The 15,434-nt window shown below is 42.0% G+C and overlaps 3 gene segments (V, D, J or C); all 3 read right to left on the reverse strand.

Moving 5' to 3' along the window:
• Positions 1-1,543: 1,543 nt before the first annotated feature.
• On the reverse strand, positions 1,544-2,120 carry LOC132656298 (T-cell receptor alpha chain V region PHDS58-like). The segment is given in 2 exon segments: positions 1,544-1,980; positions 2,075-2,120. Coding segments are annotated over 2 exon segments (483 nt in total).
• A 4,300-nt stretch (positions 2,121-6,420) lies between these two features.
• LOC110544810 (T-cell receptor alpha chain V region CTL-F3-like) lies at positions 6,421-6,939 on the reverse strand. The segment is given in 2 exon segments: positions 6,421-6,773; positions 6,888-6,939. Coding segments are annotated over 2 exon segments (405 nt in total).
• A 2,140-nt stretch (positions 6,940-9,079) lies between these two features.
• Positions 9,080-10,298, reverse strand: LOC132656603 (T cell receptor alpha variable 13-1-like). The segment is given in 1 exon segment: positions 9,080-10,298. A coding segment is annotated over 1 exon segment (414 nt).
• Positions 10,299-15,434: the final 5,136 nt, after the last annotated feature.

Consider the following 15,434-nt stretch of genomic DNA (forward strand, 5'->3'; position numbering starts at 1 on the left):
CAGCAGCTAGAAAATTCTCTCTTTCTTTTCCTCTTCATCCTGAGTATTGTCATCCTCCTTTGCTGTATGCACAAAAGTATAAAATCTTCTTTTACAGTTCTGCAAAACAGAAAGTGATGAACTAAAATTCCATACTGGAGCTGGTGATTTTCATTGTCCACTGGGATTCTTGACTGTATTTCAGCAGGATGTGATTATGATATGATAAAATAGTAATTGATAGTAAACATTGATGTTCCTGCATTAAAATCATTTGTGCCAGAGAGAAATCAACGAGCAGTAATAAAAGATGCAGAAGGAATCACATCACAAATTCTCAAGCATATCTGAAGAATTTGAAGATGGAAAAGAAAAACATAGCACTTGTATGGCTTTGAAGAATTCTTTGAAAAAAAAATAAACAGTGAGTTCCAATTCCTTATTCTCCTGTTTTATTTTTAATGGTTGCTAAAACTGACATATTTGTGACAGATTTCTAGGCTTTCCTGATTGTGGTGAATTCCTATAGCAACTAAATAAGCTTCAAGTTCTTTCCAAAATGAAGTATTTAATATTATGACCACTTCTGATCAGTACATTTAGCACCAAAAGAAAATTTATAGGAAAATCAGCATGAAAGACTGAGTAGACAAGGAAAACTTCAGGACAAACCTTGAAGCATGCACGTTTCACATTTTGTGTAGATGACACATAAAATGACAAATGGAAGTCCAGCTTTTGGTATTTCCCCATGGGAAGAATCATAGCTGCTGTCCAAGCAATGTCCACTCAGGAGATGATTTCCACAGATGATAACATAGTCTCCTTCATTCTACAAAATTATAATTGAGCATTAAATAATTTTGAAAATACTCAAAGAGCTTCTAAGACAAGTCAGGAGTCAATATTTTAGCTGGAAATGGATTGTGCAAAGGAGCTGGGCCTGCATAACTTGCCTTGTCTTGTCTTGTCTTATCTTCCTTCTTTTCTTGCTACCAATTTGAAAGATGTGGGGCACATGGACCATGCCACCAGGAGAACTGGCATGGAACTGGTAAGGGGGAGCAAGTTCAAATCCAAGAAATCTCAAAATTGAGATTAAAAATCTCATCTTGAGACTAGCAGGAATGGAATCAGATCCCTCCCTGTTACCATGCCCACCTCTTATCACGTAGCATTGAGACACCCCCACGGTGGTCAGGTATTCACATATCTGGCACCTAGATGAAAACAGAGCACTGCCAACACCTTAGCCAAAACCAATTAAATGCATTCACCCCCAAAACTTCTCAGTGCCCGAGGTCCACTCTTGTTCACTGTGGAATAAAGATGCATACACATAAGTTGTTACACACACACACACACACACACATACATATGCATGAACACACGGGGACTTGAGCTGTTTTATCAATAAAGGCGAGCATAAGCTGTTTCACTAAATATCATCTAAGAGTAACTGATTTATCCTAGGAGAAAGTCTTCCCCTCTAGGCACTCCCAGATGGAATGGAATCCTGCAGAGCCCACACTTTCCAGATTTAACACTCTCCTTCCTGGCTCGGCTACCAGTGGTGTCCAGGCATCCCAGAAAGAAGCAGAGCCACAGAAAGAGATGCTTCAAAGACCATGAAGAGAGACAGTGAGTCTGAGTACCCACTGCCATGGGTGTTTGTGTTCAGCTCCCCCTGCAGCCCCAGACACTGTGCGCTCAGAGCACAGAAGTACACAGCTGAATCGCTCCAGTGCACACGGGCTTTCCTCAGGATGAAAGAAGAGTCGCTCTTGCTAAACTCAGCCTCAAAGCCATTCATGCCGTGAACCACTGGGTCTCCTGAGTAGTAGCTGAGGAGCAGCTGCAGCCCCTGCCGTGGGTACTGGACATACCAGAACAGGCGAGGTGCCACAGAGGAGGAAAAGTTGCATCTTATCTGCAGAGAGGGGTCTTCAGAGACAGTGACTTGAGCATCAGGCTGAGTCACTGACTGAGCACTGGTGTCTCCTGGAAAGGAATAGTAGGCAGTATTTACAGGGCAGACTTCACTGAGGACAGTCAGAATTCTAGGATGCAGAGACCACAAGGCAACTGTACTCACTCAGGATAAAGTGTACCACCAGCAACGGGAGGATGGCCAGGCGCATGGCTGAGCCTTGGGAAGACTGCAGCTCTAATTTGCAACAGGATAGTAGGAAAGTGGCTGAAGAAAGAAAGAGCTTGAAAATAGGTAAGGAGAAGGGTCAGCTGGAGAAGTCTCTTGCTCAGGTAAAAACAGTGAAGCTACTAACACAAGCCTGGAAGCTTTAGAGTGTCTGATCCTTGTCACTTGCCTTTGCTATAAACTCAGGCAGCAGCAAAGAAAGGATGAGATGCTAGCAGGTGGTGAAGACCTTCAAAGGAAGAAAGAACACTAGAGGGTGCTGCAGCGCCCTCTGGAGGGGAAACGAGGAACCAAATGTCCGGAGGGTCCACAGCCTGTCGCCTGCTGTGTTCTTATTTCACAGACAAGCAAAACCTTCACAATGCATTTGCTTCTTTTTCTAATCTATTATGAGATATTAATTATAGAACTCCCTGGAAATAGGTGGCTTGTTAATATTCCTTGCGAAACCAGGTTATGAAATGATCCCCAGACTTCAGATGCAATTGTCTCAGGCTGGGTGTGAATGGCCACCACAGCCATGGTGATGATGCCTGATGGTACAGACATCACCCTTGGTGGATGCTCTGCAGCACTGAGGCAACAGGAAAACACATGATGTTAGATTACCTCTGCTCTACATGAGAAGCTGTGACTCCAGATGGGAAAGCTTTACATCTAGAACTAAAGAAACTAAAACCTGGAGACTTCCATGGCTGGTGACATTATTGTCCTCCAGTAAAGAAACCTGAGATGAAAAACTTTTTCTGGGCCAATGGAATGCATTGACTAAATCAGAATGCACATTTTCTTTGACTCTAGGAAGAAATCAGTTCTTCTCTTGGGTCTTCTCTCATCTGTTCCTTCCCCAGGGATTGTCTTTCCTGGAGATGGTTTATGTTCACTGTCAAGTTTTTAGTTTATGAATGAGCCTGTGGAGGGTGAGTGTATGTGTGTGCCTGTTCCTGTTTCTCTCAATTTCCCCCATAATTTAAAGGACAGCAGTATAAAGGAGAATAAACTCAAATCCACAAGTGTTAGAAGAATGAAGATCATCTCAGAACCCAGATTTACCAGTACTTCCAGAAGAAGGGAGGAGGTAGAGTCATACTGAAGTTTGATTGAAGCAAGCACATCCAAAACCAAGACCAGCAATTCACGTTCTTATTTAAGAACATTAGTGGTGGATGACAAGATGGCAGCACCAGGAGAACATTGTGTCTGAGGAATAGGACAACATTTCCCGTACAGCGACCAATGAGCTGAACTCTGGGCCCTAAAATAACAGCAATCATGTTTCCCAGGTGAGGAAACTCCCAAGGCATTGGAAACACTCGGGTCCACTCTCATGTCCCCCAGCCAGAACCCGGAAGAGATCCCGGGTCATACAGGCACTAGGTCACCAGACCAGAGCCACAGGCCTGCCTGTCCTGGTCACCTTCCCAAGCTGAACAGTGGACACAAAAACACCAGAAACTGGGAGTCCCTGTTACAAGAGAACTCCACAGGGAAGGAAGAAAATTATACTGACTTGGATCACCCAGTCTTTCCCTGGAAAAAGTCTCGCAGAGTGGCGGGTACTTCTCCTTCACTCTCCCCTTACTCTCTCACCTCTCCACCCTCTCTCCCCTCTCCCTTCTTTTCTCCACCCTCTTCTCTCTCTCTCATGTGATCTGTCAAAATGTGGTCATTGAGAATCTTAACAGGTACCATTTAGTAAGGCATTTTTATGCCAAAAACAGAACACAAAAGACAGAATCTTCTTCAAACATTTAAGAGTGCAAGTGTGGTAGCAGCAAACAATGAGAGCAGAAAAGAAGGTTGGAAGTAGTTGGAGAAGAGAGATACAGATTCCCACCAAATATGTTCTGAAAATAAACCAATATGGCCTTGAGTTAGGAAACCAAGAAGCAAATACTCAAAACATAAACCAGCATTAACTAAGGTGGTAAAATCTCAATGGCAATACCTATGTGTTCAATGAAGAGTCATGGGTCTCATGAATAAGTCCAACTCAGTCATTCATCCTAGCCAGATCCAAAATATGTTTATGACACCTTTATCATCACCAGACCAATAGAAACTGTAACTGATAGGTATGCGGTAAAGAACATTCTTCAAAATGTTTTACTTTTTGGATACAATGAAAAACTGAAGACTATGTCATGTGATCATACCACTGGGCTCTGCTTAGACCTTGAGTCTACTTGGGCAAGGGACTCTGTTGCATAACTGGGAAAGAGACCTCACAGCCACTTACTCTCTATCTAGACCAGTTGTCCATCACTGTAGAAGCCTATATATGCTTCAAAATAAAATTTCTTTGATGAGAGGGAAGAACTACCCTTATCTCTGTGCGCAATTATATAGATTCAGAATACAGTTTGAAGCTACACTGATTTAGGAAAGTGGCCATCATAGGTTCTCCTCTAGTGTTTATGGCCTCTCCATCCCGGGGTAGTTGACTAGATTTACAGTATTGGGGCAGAAACACTTCCTATGGAGCAGCCCTTAAGTCCAGTAGACATATGTTAGTTTCTCCCAAGATGAAAATGCTGCTATTCCACCCTTGTGGATATCTTCATGTTGGTCATTGTTTTGGTTCAAAGGTCTGCATTTTGGTAGAATTATTTATTGCTTTTCTTCTTTGGAATCTTACATAACACATTTAGATACTATGAGAATTTATCCTTAATGAGGAGTCTTCAGGTCAGTTCTAGCTAAATTTCTCCAAGTCCTATGTCTGAAGTGTGTGGTGTCCTAAGCAAAATGTCTTATCTTCAAGTTCTATGAGGCAATCAAGGACAATGGTGATGAACTATTTCATTTAGAAGAAACCCTTGAAGCCCCTGACCAACACCTGGAAGGTGGATTTTTCATGCCTGGCACTGGGATTTTTTTAGATTTAGTATTTGTTTTAAGTTTGACAAACTCTCATCTGAGATGTTCTATTCCCTGCCATTAGAAGTAGTTTTAGTTTTAGGGGATTAGAAATTGAATTTGGCATTCTATTGTGCTCCCTAACCAGTAAGATAGCATGTACTTCTTTGCTGTTCTTTCTGTAGAGAAACATGTATCTTTTGTGAGAGACATTATGGTTTACATTTTAGATATTCCTTTCTTTACAGAAAGATAAATACAATACGAGCACTAGAGTATTTTAATTTAAACTGGTATTTTGTTGAAATAATTGAAATGAATAAAATCTTTGGCTTTCTTTTCCAGTTTTAGAATAGTTATCAGAGAACCTGATTCCAATGAGTGAGTACACCACATCACGAGGATCTAATGTACCTGCAAAGGCAGACAAGAGTAGACTTTAAGGGGAAGAGATTTCTGGACACAGTCTTTTATAACCATACTGCCTCCTATATAATGTGTATGACAGAGAAGTACCTGTCTCTCAGAGACTCTTCTTAAGAGCTCCAACAGCTGTGTTTTATGAGCAGCTTCACTAAGTAAAGGTTGTCAGGGAGTGTGGTGGCTTGAATGAGAATGACCCCCAGAGGCTCAACATCTGAATGTCTGGTCCCCAATTGATGGACTGTTTAGGAAGTTTCAGGAGGTGTGGCCTTGCCAGAAGAGGAATATCACTAGTGGTACTCTTTGTAATCTCAAAGTCAAAGCCAGGCTAAGTCAGTCTCCCTTTCTCCTCCTTTCTCTCCCTTTCTCTCTCTCCCTCCCTCCCTTCCTCTCTTCTTTTCCCTCTCTCCACCACCTTCCTTCCCTCCATCATGCTTGTGATCAGATGTAAAAGCTCAGCTACTGCTCCAGGACCATGCCTGCCTGCCTGCCTGACACTGTATTGGCCAACATGATAGTCACCTTCTGAAACTGTGACCTAGCTCCCAAGTAAATGCTTTTAAATTGTCTTGGTCATGGTTTCTCTTTTCAGCAGTTGGCTAGTAACCGAGATGGGGAGTTGAGCTGAACTCTGTAACTTGGACAAAAGAGAGGAAGGATGTAAATAACTTGTGGAGTGAGACTGAAACAGATTTTTAAAGACTGCAGTTTAGGTTTCTCATTTACATCATAAATTTGTGGGGTAATGACAGAAGATTGCTGGAGAATACTTCAGGACTTTTCTTGAGATGTTTGCTGTTAAGACTTCCGGTTAGGAAGAGAACTTTATTTCAAGGGATCACAGCCTGGGTTGTCTCTAGCACTGACTTCCATCCTGTCAGTCAGAATATCCACAGATCCTAGGTCTCTAGATATTTGACCTGAGACTTGTTGCTGTTTTTCAGGAAGCTGGTGAGCAGCACTTGGAGAAAGCACACAGCCTCCCTCACAGGGCAGCTTCCCTAGGCCTCCTGCACCTGTGGTTTGTGTGCAGCTTCCCCTGCAGTCTCCCTCACTGTGTCCCTCACAGCACAGTAGTACAAGGCAGAGTCTGACAGCTGCACTGAGGACATCTGCAGGTGGAAGGAGCTGCTGCTCTTGTGGAGAGTGGCGTGGAACCCTCGGTGCTCTGTCCTCTTGTTGTCTGTGGAGCTCCTCAGGAGTATCTGAGGGGCTTTGTTGAGATATTGCACATACCAGAAGAGGGAAGGACCTGAGGAAATAGTCTGATAAGTGCAGTTCAGCATCACAGGCATCCCTTCTGTGAGAGTGACCAAGCCTTCTGTCTGGGTCACTGAGTCTCCATTGCTACTTCCTAAAAAACAAACAAACAAGGAGGAATTACTGTTCTACGTGAGGAGGAAGGTTAAAGACTGCCATAGTTGTAAGACAAAGACATCATTAACACTCAGGGTAAAATGTAACTTACTGAGTATTAAGAGGAGCACAAGAACTGAGCAGGTGACAGGAAGCATGTTCATAGAAGAAATGACACTTGGTCCTTGAATGCACCAATCTCACAGGGCAAGTCTTCAGCAGGACCTCGTCAAACTGCTCACTCATGGACAAGGACCTCTGTCTGTACAGGGTGTCTGTCATGTTAAGCCACCTGAAGGAGATGCTAACCACATCTGTAAAGGCAGCGCCCTCTGCTGATTTCCCTTGAAACCTCACCCTAAGGAGGCAGGCCTCAAGTCCCCAATGAAATCCTGAAATCACCAATGGTCCTGATCTGTATGTATCCTATGTTATTTAGTGTGATGGGTGCACATAAAAATACACACACACACACACACACACACAAATATACCTCTGCAAATATTTATCTACTTTTTCTTACTGTAGTTCTTAGAGAATGTTATTCAATGAATTTTGATTATACTCATCTACGTTTCCACTCCTGATATATCCATCCACGCTTCCCTACCTACCCAGTTCTGTTCTTCTCCCCGCATTTAAAATAAAACACACCGAGTTTTATGTTACGGGTTGTGCTGCCCATATACTGTTAGCATCATGTCCTTCGGTAGAGGGTGGTCTATGCACCATGAGCTTCACCTTTAAAGCAAGTGGCATCTCTCTCCCAGTAGGCACAAAGTGCCATCAGCTCCTTGGCTCCTTCCCTCTCTGTGATGGAGTTTTCTGGCCTGATCCTTTGCTAGTCTTCTGTCTGCTGCCAGCCTCTGTGAGTTCATATGGGCAGCTGTCTTGCTGTGCCCAGAACACTGTTTCCTTGTGTTTGTCCACCACCTACGGCTCTTCTAGTCTTTCCACCTCCTCTTCCTCAATGACTGCTGAGCCTTGGGAGGAGGTCGTGGGATAGAGAGCCCCATCTTGGTGGCTGACATGTGGTCCCCCATCTTGGTGGCTGACATGTGGTCCCCCATCTTGGTGGCTGACACATCGTCTCTTCTCTTCGTCAGCACAGTGGGTTCTTGCTCTTTGATATTCACCATGTGCTGCAACAAGGGGAGGATAATGAAAATATATTCCAATTGTTAAATAGTTTAATTGCTTTTACATATTAAACTTTATATTCAATTCACTGTGACAACTACATTTTTGCTGAGTTAACATTGCAATTAATAACAGCACACACCTTATTAAAATAATATATTAATTTTGACATTATTGTTAATAAAGTTTAACATTTAACATTCACCTCTTTTAAATAAATTATTGGTTTTAATATTTTAATTTAATTTTTGATAAGCTGAATGGTATACCTCATTAGTTTATTAATTAAAATTGATTTATTATTCTGAATAATTAATTAAACCAACAACATTTATACTGAGGTAAGAATAGACAAATTATCAACTTAATTTTTTCTTTTCATAAAATTTAAATATTCTTTTTAAAATTTTATTTATTTTCAAATTAATTACAGTTTATTCACATTGTATCCCAGATGTAGCCCCCTCCCAATCTCACTCTTCCTCCCTCTTCTCCTCTCCCACCCCTCCTCCAGGCCACTGATAGTGGAGGTCCTCCTCCCCTTCCATCTGACACTAGCCATCAGGGCTGTCTACACTGTCTTCCTCTGTGGCCTGGTAAGGATGCCCCCACTCCTAAGGGACTTCATGAAACTGAAAAGCTTCCCTGAAACAAAAGACACTTTCATCATAACACAATGACAGCTACAGACTGGGAAAGGGTCTTCACCAACCGTATATCTGACAGAGGGCTAATATCCCAAATATATAAAGAAGTCAAGAAGTTAAACAGCAACAAACAAGTAATCCAATTAAAAAATGGGGTAGAGAGCTAAAAGGAGATTCTCAATAAAGGAATTGTGAATGGCAAAGAAACACTTAAAGAAATGCTCAAAATCCTTAGTCATCAGGGAAACACAAATCAAAACGACCTTGAGATTTTACCTTACACCCATCAGAATGGCTAAGATCAAAAACTCTACTGACAACACATTCTGAACAGGTTGTGGAGAAAGGGGAAACCTCCTCCATTTCTGGTGGGAATATAAACTTGTACAACCACTTTGGAAACCAATCTGGCACTTTCTCAGACAATTAGGAATAGTGCTACTTCAAGATCCAGCTATACCACTCCTGGGTATATATCCAAAAGATGCTCAAGTATACAACAAAGTCATTTGCTCAACCATGTTCATAGCAGCTTTATTGGTAATAGCCAGAAGCTGGAAACAACCCAGTTGTCCCTCAGTTGAGGAATGGATACAGAAATTGTGGTATACTTACACAATGGAATACTACTCAGCAATTAAAAACAAGGAAATCATGAAATTTGCATGCAAATGGTGGGATCTAGAAACAATCATCCTGAGTGAGATATCCCATAAGCAGAAAGACATATATGGTATATACTCACTGACATATAGTATAGGGTAATCATGCTAAAATCTGTACACCTAAAGAAACTAAGCAAGAAGGAGGACTCTGGATAAGATGATCAATCCTCACTCAGAAAGACTAAGGGCATGGACATTGGAAAAAGGAGAAAACAGGGCACAGAAAAAGAGCCTACCACAGAGGGCCTCCGAAAGACTCTACCCAGCAAAGTATCAAAGCAGATGCTGAGACTCATAGTCAAACTTTGGGCAGAGTGCAGGGAATCTTATATAAAAGGGGGAGATAGAAAGACCTGGAAGGGACAGAAGCTCCACAGGGAGAACAACAGAACCAAAAATCTGGGCCCAGGTGCCTTTTCTGAGACTGATACTCCAATCAAGAACCATTCATGGAGATAACCTAGAACCCCTGCGCAGATGTAGCCCATGGCAGCTCAGTCTCCAAGTGATTTCCCTAATACGGGGAGCAGGGACTGTCTTTGACATGAACTCAGTGGCTGGCTCTTTGATAAAATATTTTTTTTTAAGGATGGAGAAAACTGTCCTAAATTGTCTGAGGGAGTTGAAGCTAACTTTCTTATTTTGTGTTTTTAATGTCTACATTATACTTGGCACTTGCAAACTAGCAACTGGCAAATGCTGCCCTGGAAGGCCCGTGACACAGGATGTGGACACAGCCCCATGGTTTGAGGACAGGCAGCAGGTGCCAGTGGGGCAGTGTGTACTTGCTGCACAGAAGTACATAGCTGAGTCTCCAGGCTGAGTGTCTGTGATGTGCAGGGAGAAGTGTTTGGCCTTCTTATCCAGTAAAACTGTGAGTCTTTGGTTCTGCTTTCTGTCCACATTTGAACGAATGTCCATGAAGAACTGAGGACCTTTCCCAGGTTCTTGCTTATACCAAGAGAAATAGTCCGAGGCACTGTCTGTGTAAGTGCAGTTGATGACAGCGCTGGCTCCCTCCTGGACTCTCAGGATGGAAAGGTGCTGCTCCACCTGCTCTCCTTGGCTCATCCCTATGCAGAAAGATGGAGAGAAAGGAGAAAGGTTGTCAGGTCATCACATATCAGAAATCTCTTTTACTACAGTTACAGTAACTAGAGAAAACCTGAATAAAATATCGATTCCCCCTGATGTCTCAGAAATGCCCACTGGTTATTCTGTGACCCTAAAATATTAACTCACCATCCATCTGCAGCCACAGAAACATGAATAAAGTAGAAACACATGTCTTCATTGTTCTTCCCAATGAAATTGAAATCCAGTGTCAATCGTGACAACCAGCAGGTCAGCTACAGCTGCCAGGGTGTTGTTCTTTCTCAGTAACAATTCTAGTTCTGGAGTCTTCCCCTCAGCCACTGAGGAAAGGGCTTAGCTTCTGCACAGTCAGCACACAAGGAAATGAATTCTCTGCATCCTCCCCAGCAGTTGAGAATTACTGCCACCTTGTGTTTGAATCTCTAAACAGCAAAGAGTCTGGTTAAGTGTTCTCTGACCCTATGTGTCTCAGAGGCATAAAACACAATATGTCATATCACGTAGGTTCTAAAACTAAGAGAGAAAGAATAGTATTTGTACATACTAGTGAAGCTGTTTCTTTTCTTTACATGTAGTATAGGCTATGTATGATGCTTCATATACGAATGTATGTACATAAAATGTTCATATATAAATCTATGTATGTGGTGTATATATGGGTGTGTTTGTGAGTGTGTGTGTCTGTGTGTGTGTCACATTTGTTCTGTCTAGAACTGTTTTGACCTTTCCACTCTCACACTGCAGAATTCTTGGATCATTCATCAAGCATTCTCCCATTTCTTAGAGAAAAATGGTTATGTATGTAGTTGTCCTTGTGAATTACAGCACTCAAGAAAATGCTTTTTCAAGTCTCTTATGGGCTTTCAGTAGCAAGAAGACAGTGTTCTTTCTATTTCCGTGATTTCTTGTTGATAATATAACTACGATGTTTCTATGCTTGTATCTTGCATTCCATAGAAACCAGCCTGGAATCACAAATGCACATAGCTACTCTTAGAAAAGGTCTCATGAGTCATTTGGTCATGAGTGTGGCAACATCCATGTGGCTTATTCTCACAGCATCCAGTGTTGTCGACTGAATTACTGATAGAAAAGTAGTGTGGATCCCCTGGAGAATCTGCCAAGTACTGCAACAACCCAGCTTTCCTCCTTCCTCTGGCTCTTCCTGGCACCCCTTTGATTCTAGCCCATGTTCTTTCCTTTGTGTCTACTGCAAATATCTAAAACCACCATGTATCTGGAAATCTAGTATATGTGGGCTCATGAAGCACGTAGGCCAGAGTTACTGTCCTCTATTTCAGTTCCCTGGTACCATCCCCAGCCCTGTAACAGACCACTTGCAGGGGCCAATTCTTTCACTCTTCCTCTGTTCTCTGGGATTCAGCTGAACCTCTCTGCATCTCCTCTCCTCCCTCACCCATATTACTTTGTGTCAAATGCCAACAGAGACACTCCCCCTGGAACCCTGGAGGCCACACCTGTCTGGGAAATAGGTAGCCCATCCTCACTCACCCTCATGCCCTACAGTGAAATTTCCCCAGTTTCATCCCTACTCATGAGGCCAACCACTTGAATGGGACTGTCCTTCTCCGTTTCCGTATTTCAGGTACTGAATCAAGCCTTGCAGAAGACCCAGCTTGCCTCATTCTTATGAACCCTCTTAGCACTCTCTCTAATTAATCTCCTTTCCTTCATGCCATCCTCATATATATAAAAATAAACCTTTGGTAAGCATCAGAGGTAAGCTTCACCAACAGAGTACAAGACATGGAATCTCATTGAAGACAAGGTGGAAGAAATGGACAAATATCTCTGTCAAAGAAAATGTTAAATAAAAAAAAATAATCCTGGGAGAAAATATCCATGAAAGCTAGGGCATCATAATGAGATTGAATCTACAAATGATATAAATAAAGGAGAAGAAACCTGTCATTCCTGTTGGCAGAGGCCTGGACTGGAGCTGGGTACTGGAGCTCAGCTCTGGGACAGAGACAATGGGTTCCATTTCCCTCAAGGGAAGTTATAGCACCTTAGGATGAGGCATTAGTGTGCTAAGCCAGGGTGTGGAAAAGATATTTTGTTGAGTATTTTTGCATCAATGTTCATAAGGGAGATTCATTTGAAAATTTCTTTCTTTGTTGGGTCTTTGTGTGGTTAGGTATCAGGGTGACTGTGGCCTCATAGAATGAGTTTGGCAATGTTCCTTCTGCTACCATTTTGTGGAATAGTTTGAGGTGTATTAGTTTTAGTTCTTCTTTGAACATCCAGTAGAATTCTGTGCTAAAACCACAGAGAAATGACAAAACCAAGAGCTGGTTTTTGAGAAAATCAACAAGATAAACAAACTTTTTGCCAAACTAACTAAAAGACAGAGGGAGAGTATCCAAATTAATAAAATTAGGAATGTAAAGGATTGGATAAGACAACAGAAAATTCAAAGGTGACATCCAAAGAATTTTTAGATCATACTTTGAAAACCTGTGCTCCACTACATTGGAAAATCTAAATGAAATGTATGATTTTCTTGATAGATACCATGTACCACAGTTAAATAAAGTTCAGGTTAGGAATTTAAATAAACTATAACCTTTAAGGAAATAGAAGTTGTCATCAAAAGCCTCTCAACTGTAATTATTAAAGAGATTATTGCTACTATAGAGAATACCTGTTACTTTTCAGTCAGCCAAGAGAAATGGTGCCTGGAAGGTAAGATTCCCCAGAGTATGGAAACAGAAGACTTTCACTTAAAGAAAAGGTTCTTGGGGAAACAGTCTCTTTGGCACTTTCTGGAAAGAGGTCATGATGAAAAGTGTTTTCCTTAGTTTACCCCTCTCACTGTGTTCCTCTCACTGCATGATAAAGGGGGCAGGCTACAGGGAAAGTTGGCAGCAGAAGTCAGTGTCATCTGCAAGGTGCTTGTTTTCAAGATATGAAGAATATACCAGCCCTGCATCAGCAAGACCTTCACTGAGGCTCAGAGGAAAGTGAAGGATGCCAGATGCTGTGTGGCAGAATCAGAGTCCCTGAAAGCCTTGAGAGGTCAATGAGTGACATGATGAGGGCGAAACCTGAGGTACAATAGGAACACTGGATGTTTGAGATTCCAGCAAGAGTAAATATCAGCTGAAAAAAGCTGCAGGATTTGAAAACTATAGTGCATGTGGGTGTTAGAAGCAAGGATAACTATATACTAGAAATAATTCCTCACAGGAATACTTACATTCAAATCATAACACTTCAGTAACCTGCTCAGTATAACACCTGATGAAACAGCACTTCCTGGAATTGGAAGAATACAAGATTCATCTTAGTGTTGGAAAGAACTATCTAGGCATTGAGACTGCATATGAAGCCTTTACGGCTTTCAGTAGTACTGGGCAGTCCTTCATCATGATCTGCAGGGACCCAAGACTCCTTTTTCTGATGTCAGAGCTTGGGGAATCTTTTGTGTTTGTTAATCTGAATCCTTCATTTCAAGGGAAGAAATGCAAGATTACTACACTTCAAGGCATGTATGTAAGATTGCCCGGAACTGAACCTGGGTTTTTGTTTTGTTTTGTTTTGTTTTTAATCTAAGCAGATGGTATTTTTGCTTCAATCAAAGATGGTTTTAAAAGTCAGAAGTTTTGAAAGGGTTCATCTTTTTTATTGATAATGGGTGTTTCTTCATGAGAAAAGTACTGATTTCATCCATAAGTAGGGTTTGCAGGAAGCAGCTCTGAGAGTTTGCATTACAGTAACATGCATGTGGGCACTCCATCTGAGCACATAAGTAAGCAGTCAGGAAAGGAACAGGAAACTGCTTTGAGGAGAGGTCTGTGACTATCTGGTGGATGTGATCAGTTTCTTTTCTCTGCCAGCTAAAGTACAAGGCAGGGAAATTTTTGACTGCAAAACAAAGAAGGGAAAACTCAGTATACAGAATCGACTGATGAATAAAAGCTAAACAAAGAAACAAACACACAACTGTGTGCATGAGCTTGCACACGTGCACACACACGGGGGGGGGGAAAGCAACATAAAGAGGAAGAGAGAGAGAGAACGAAAGAGAGAGAGATAGAGGACAGAGAACACAGAGAGGACATTAAGGAACCCAAAATTCTCGTGTCTTCTCCAAGACTGGTGTTTGTAAGGGTCTTTAAGAGCTTTTCCTCCCCTCATTTAGGGTTGCTCAGTTTGAATAAACACAAGATGGATGATTGACGCACAGCTTTGACATAAGCATGTACTGATCAGGCCTAGAACTTGTTCAGGTCCAACAGCAGCAGGAGGCCAACTAATGGAGAAAAGCCTCACCAGGCCTCTGTATTATACTGCCAAGCTTTATCTCAGTTCAAGAGGCTGAAGAAAAAGCCAACCATTTTGGATTCCAACATTGTTGCTAAGTATATGGCACCTCTGATTACCTGTTTCCACAACAGTGAATCTATTTAACACTATTCCCTCTGAAAGAGTGGTGATTCTTAGTTGTCCACTAGTTCTCTCTCACTAGATTTATTAATCTTCTCAGGGAAGGGCTTCTATCTATGCACACCCTGTGCCTCTGCAGTGCAGCTATGGAAGTTTTGTGGCTGCAGTTATTGTCGACATGTCCAGTCTCTTAGATGCTTGGGGCATGGAAGAATCTTCTCCTTGTAGGTTGTTCACTGTTGAACAGAAACATGGGCTAGAGCTCAGAAATCAGCACATATATTTTCCAAGTTCATTTTCAAATTATCAAGAAGACCTGGCCTCATCAATGATGCAGCTTCTGAACTTAGATGTCCCTGTTTCCATTACTGATAGATTGAAATCACCAGCTGGTTGTAGGCTTACAGCCCCCATAACTCCCAGAGTTTATCCATGCTCCCCTTTATCACAGGGGATGTGGTTCTGATCCTCATTTGGAACTAGGTTCCAAAGAAAGAAGAGTTCCTGCTATGGAGTATGTATCTATTCTGTTTTCTAGAGCCCTTGGTTTTTAACCTAACCAGGCAGAGGAAAGATCAATCTACAAACAGACACACACACAGAGACACAGATACACACACACACACACACACACACACACACAACACACAAACAGTGGTAATTTCTTAAAACCATGGTTTAAGGGACAGAAGCACCACCATC

Source organism: Meriones unguiculatus, chromosome 9 (assembly GCF_030254825.1).
Source record: "Meriones unguiculatus strain TT.TT164.6M chromosome 9, Bangor_MerUng_6.1, whole genome shotgun sequence".
NCBI lineage: Eukaryota > Metazoa > Chordata > Mammalia > Rodentia > Muridae > Meriones > Meriones unguiculatus.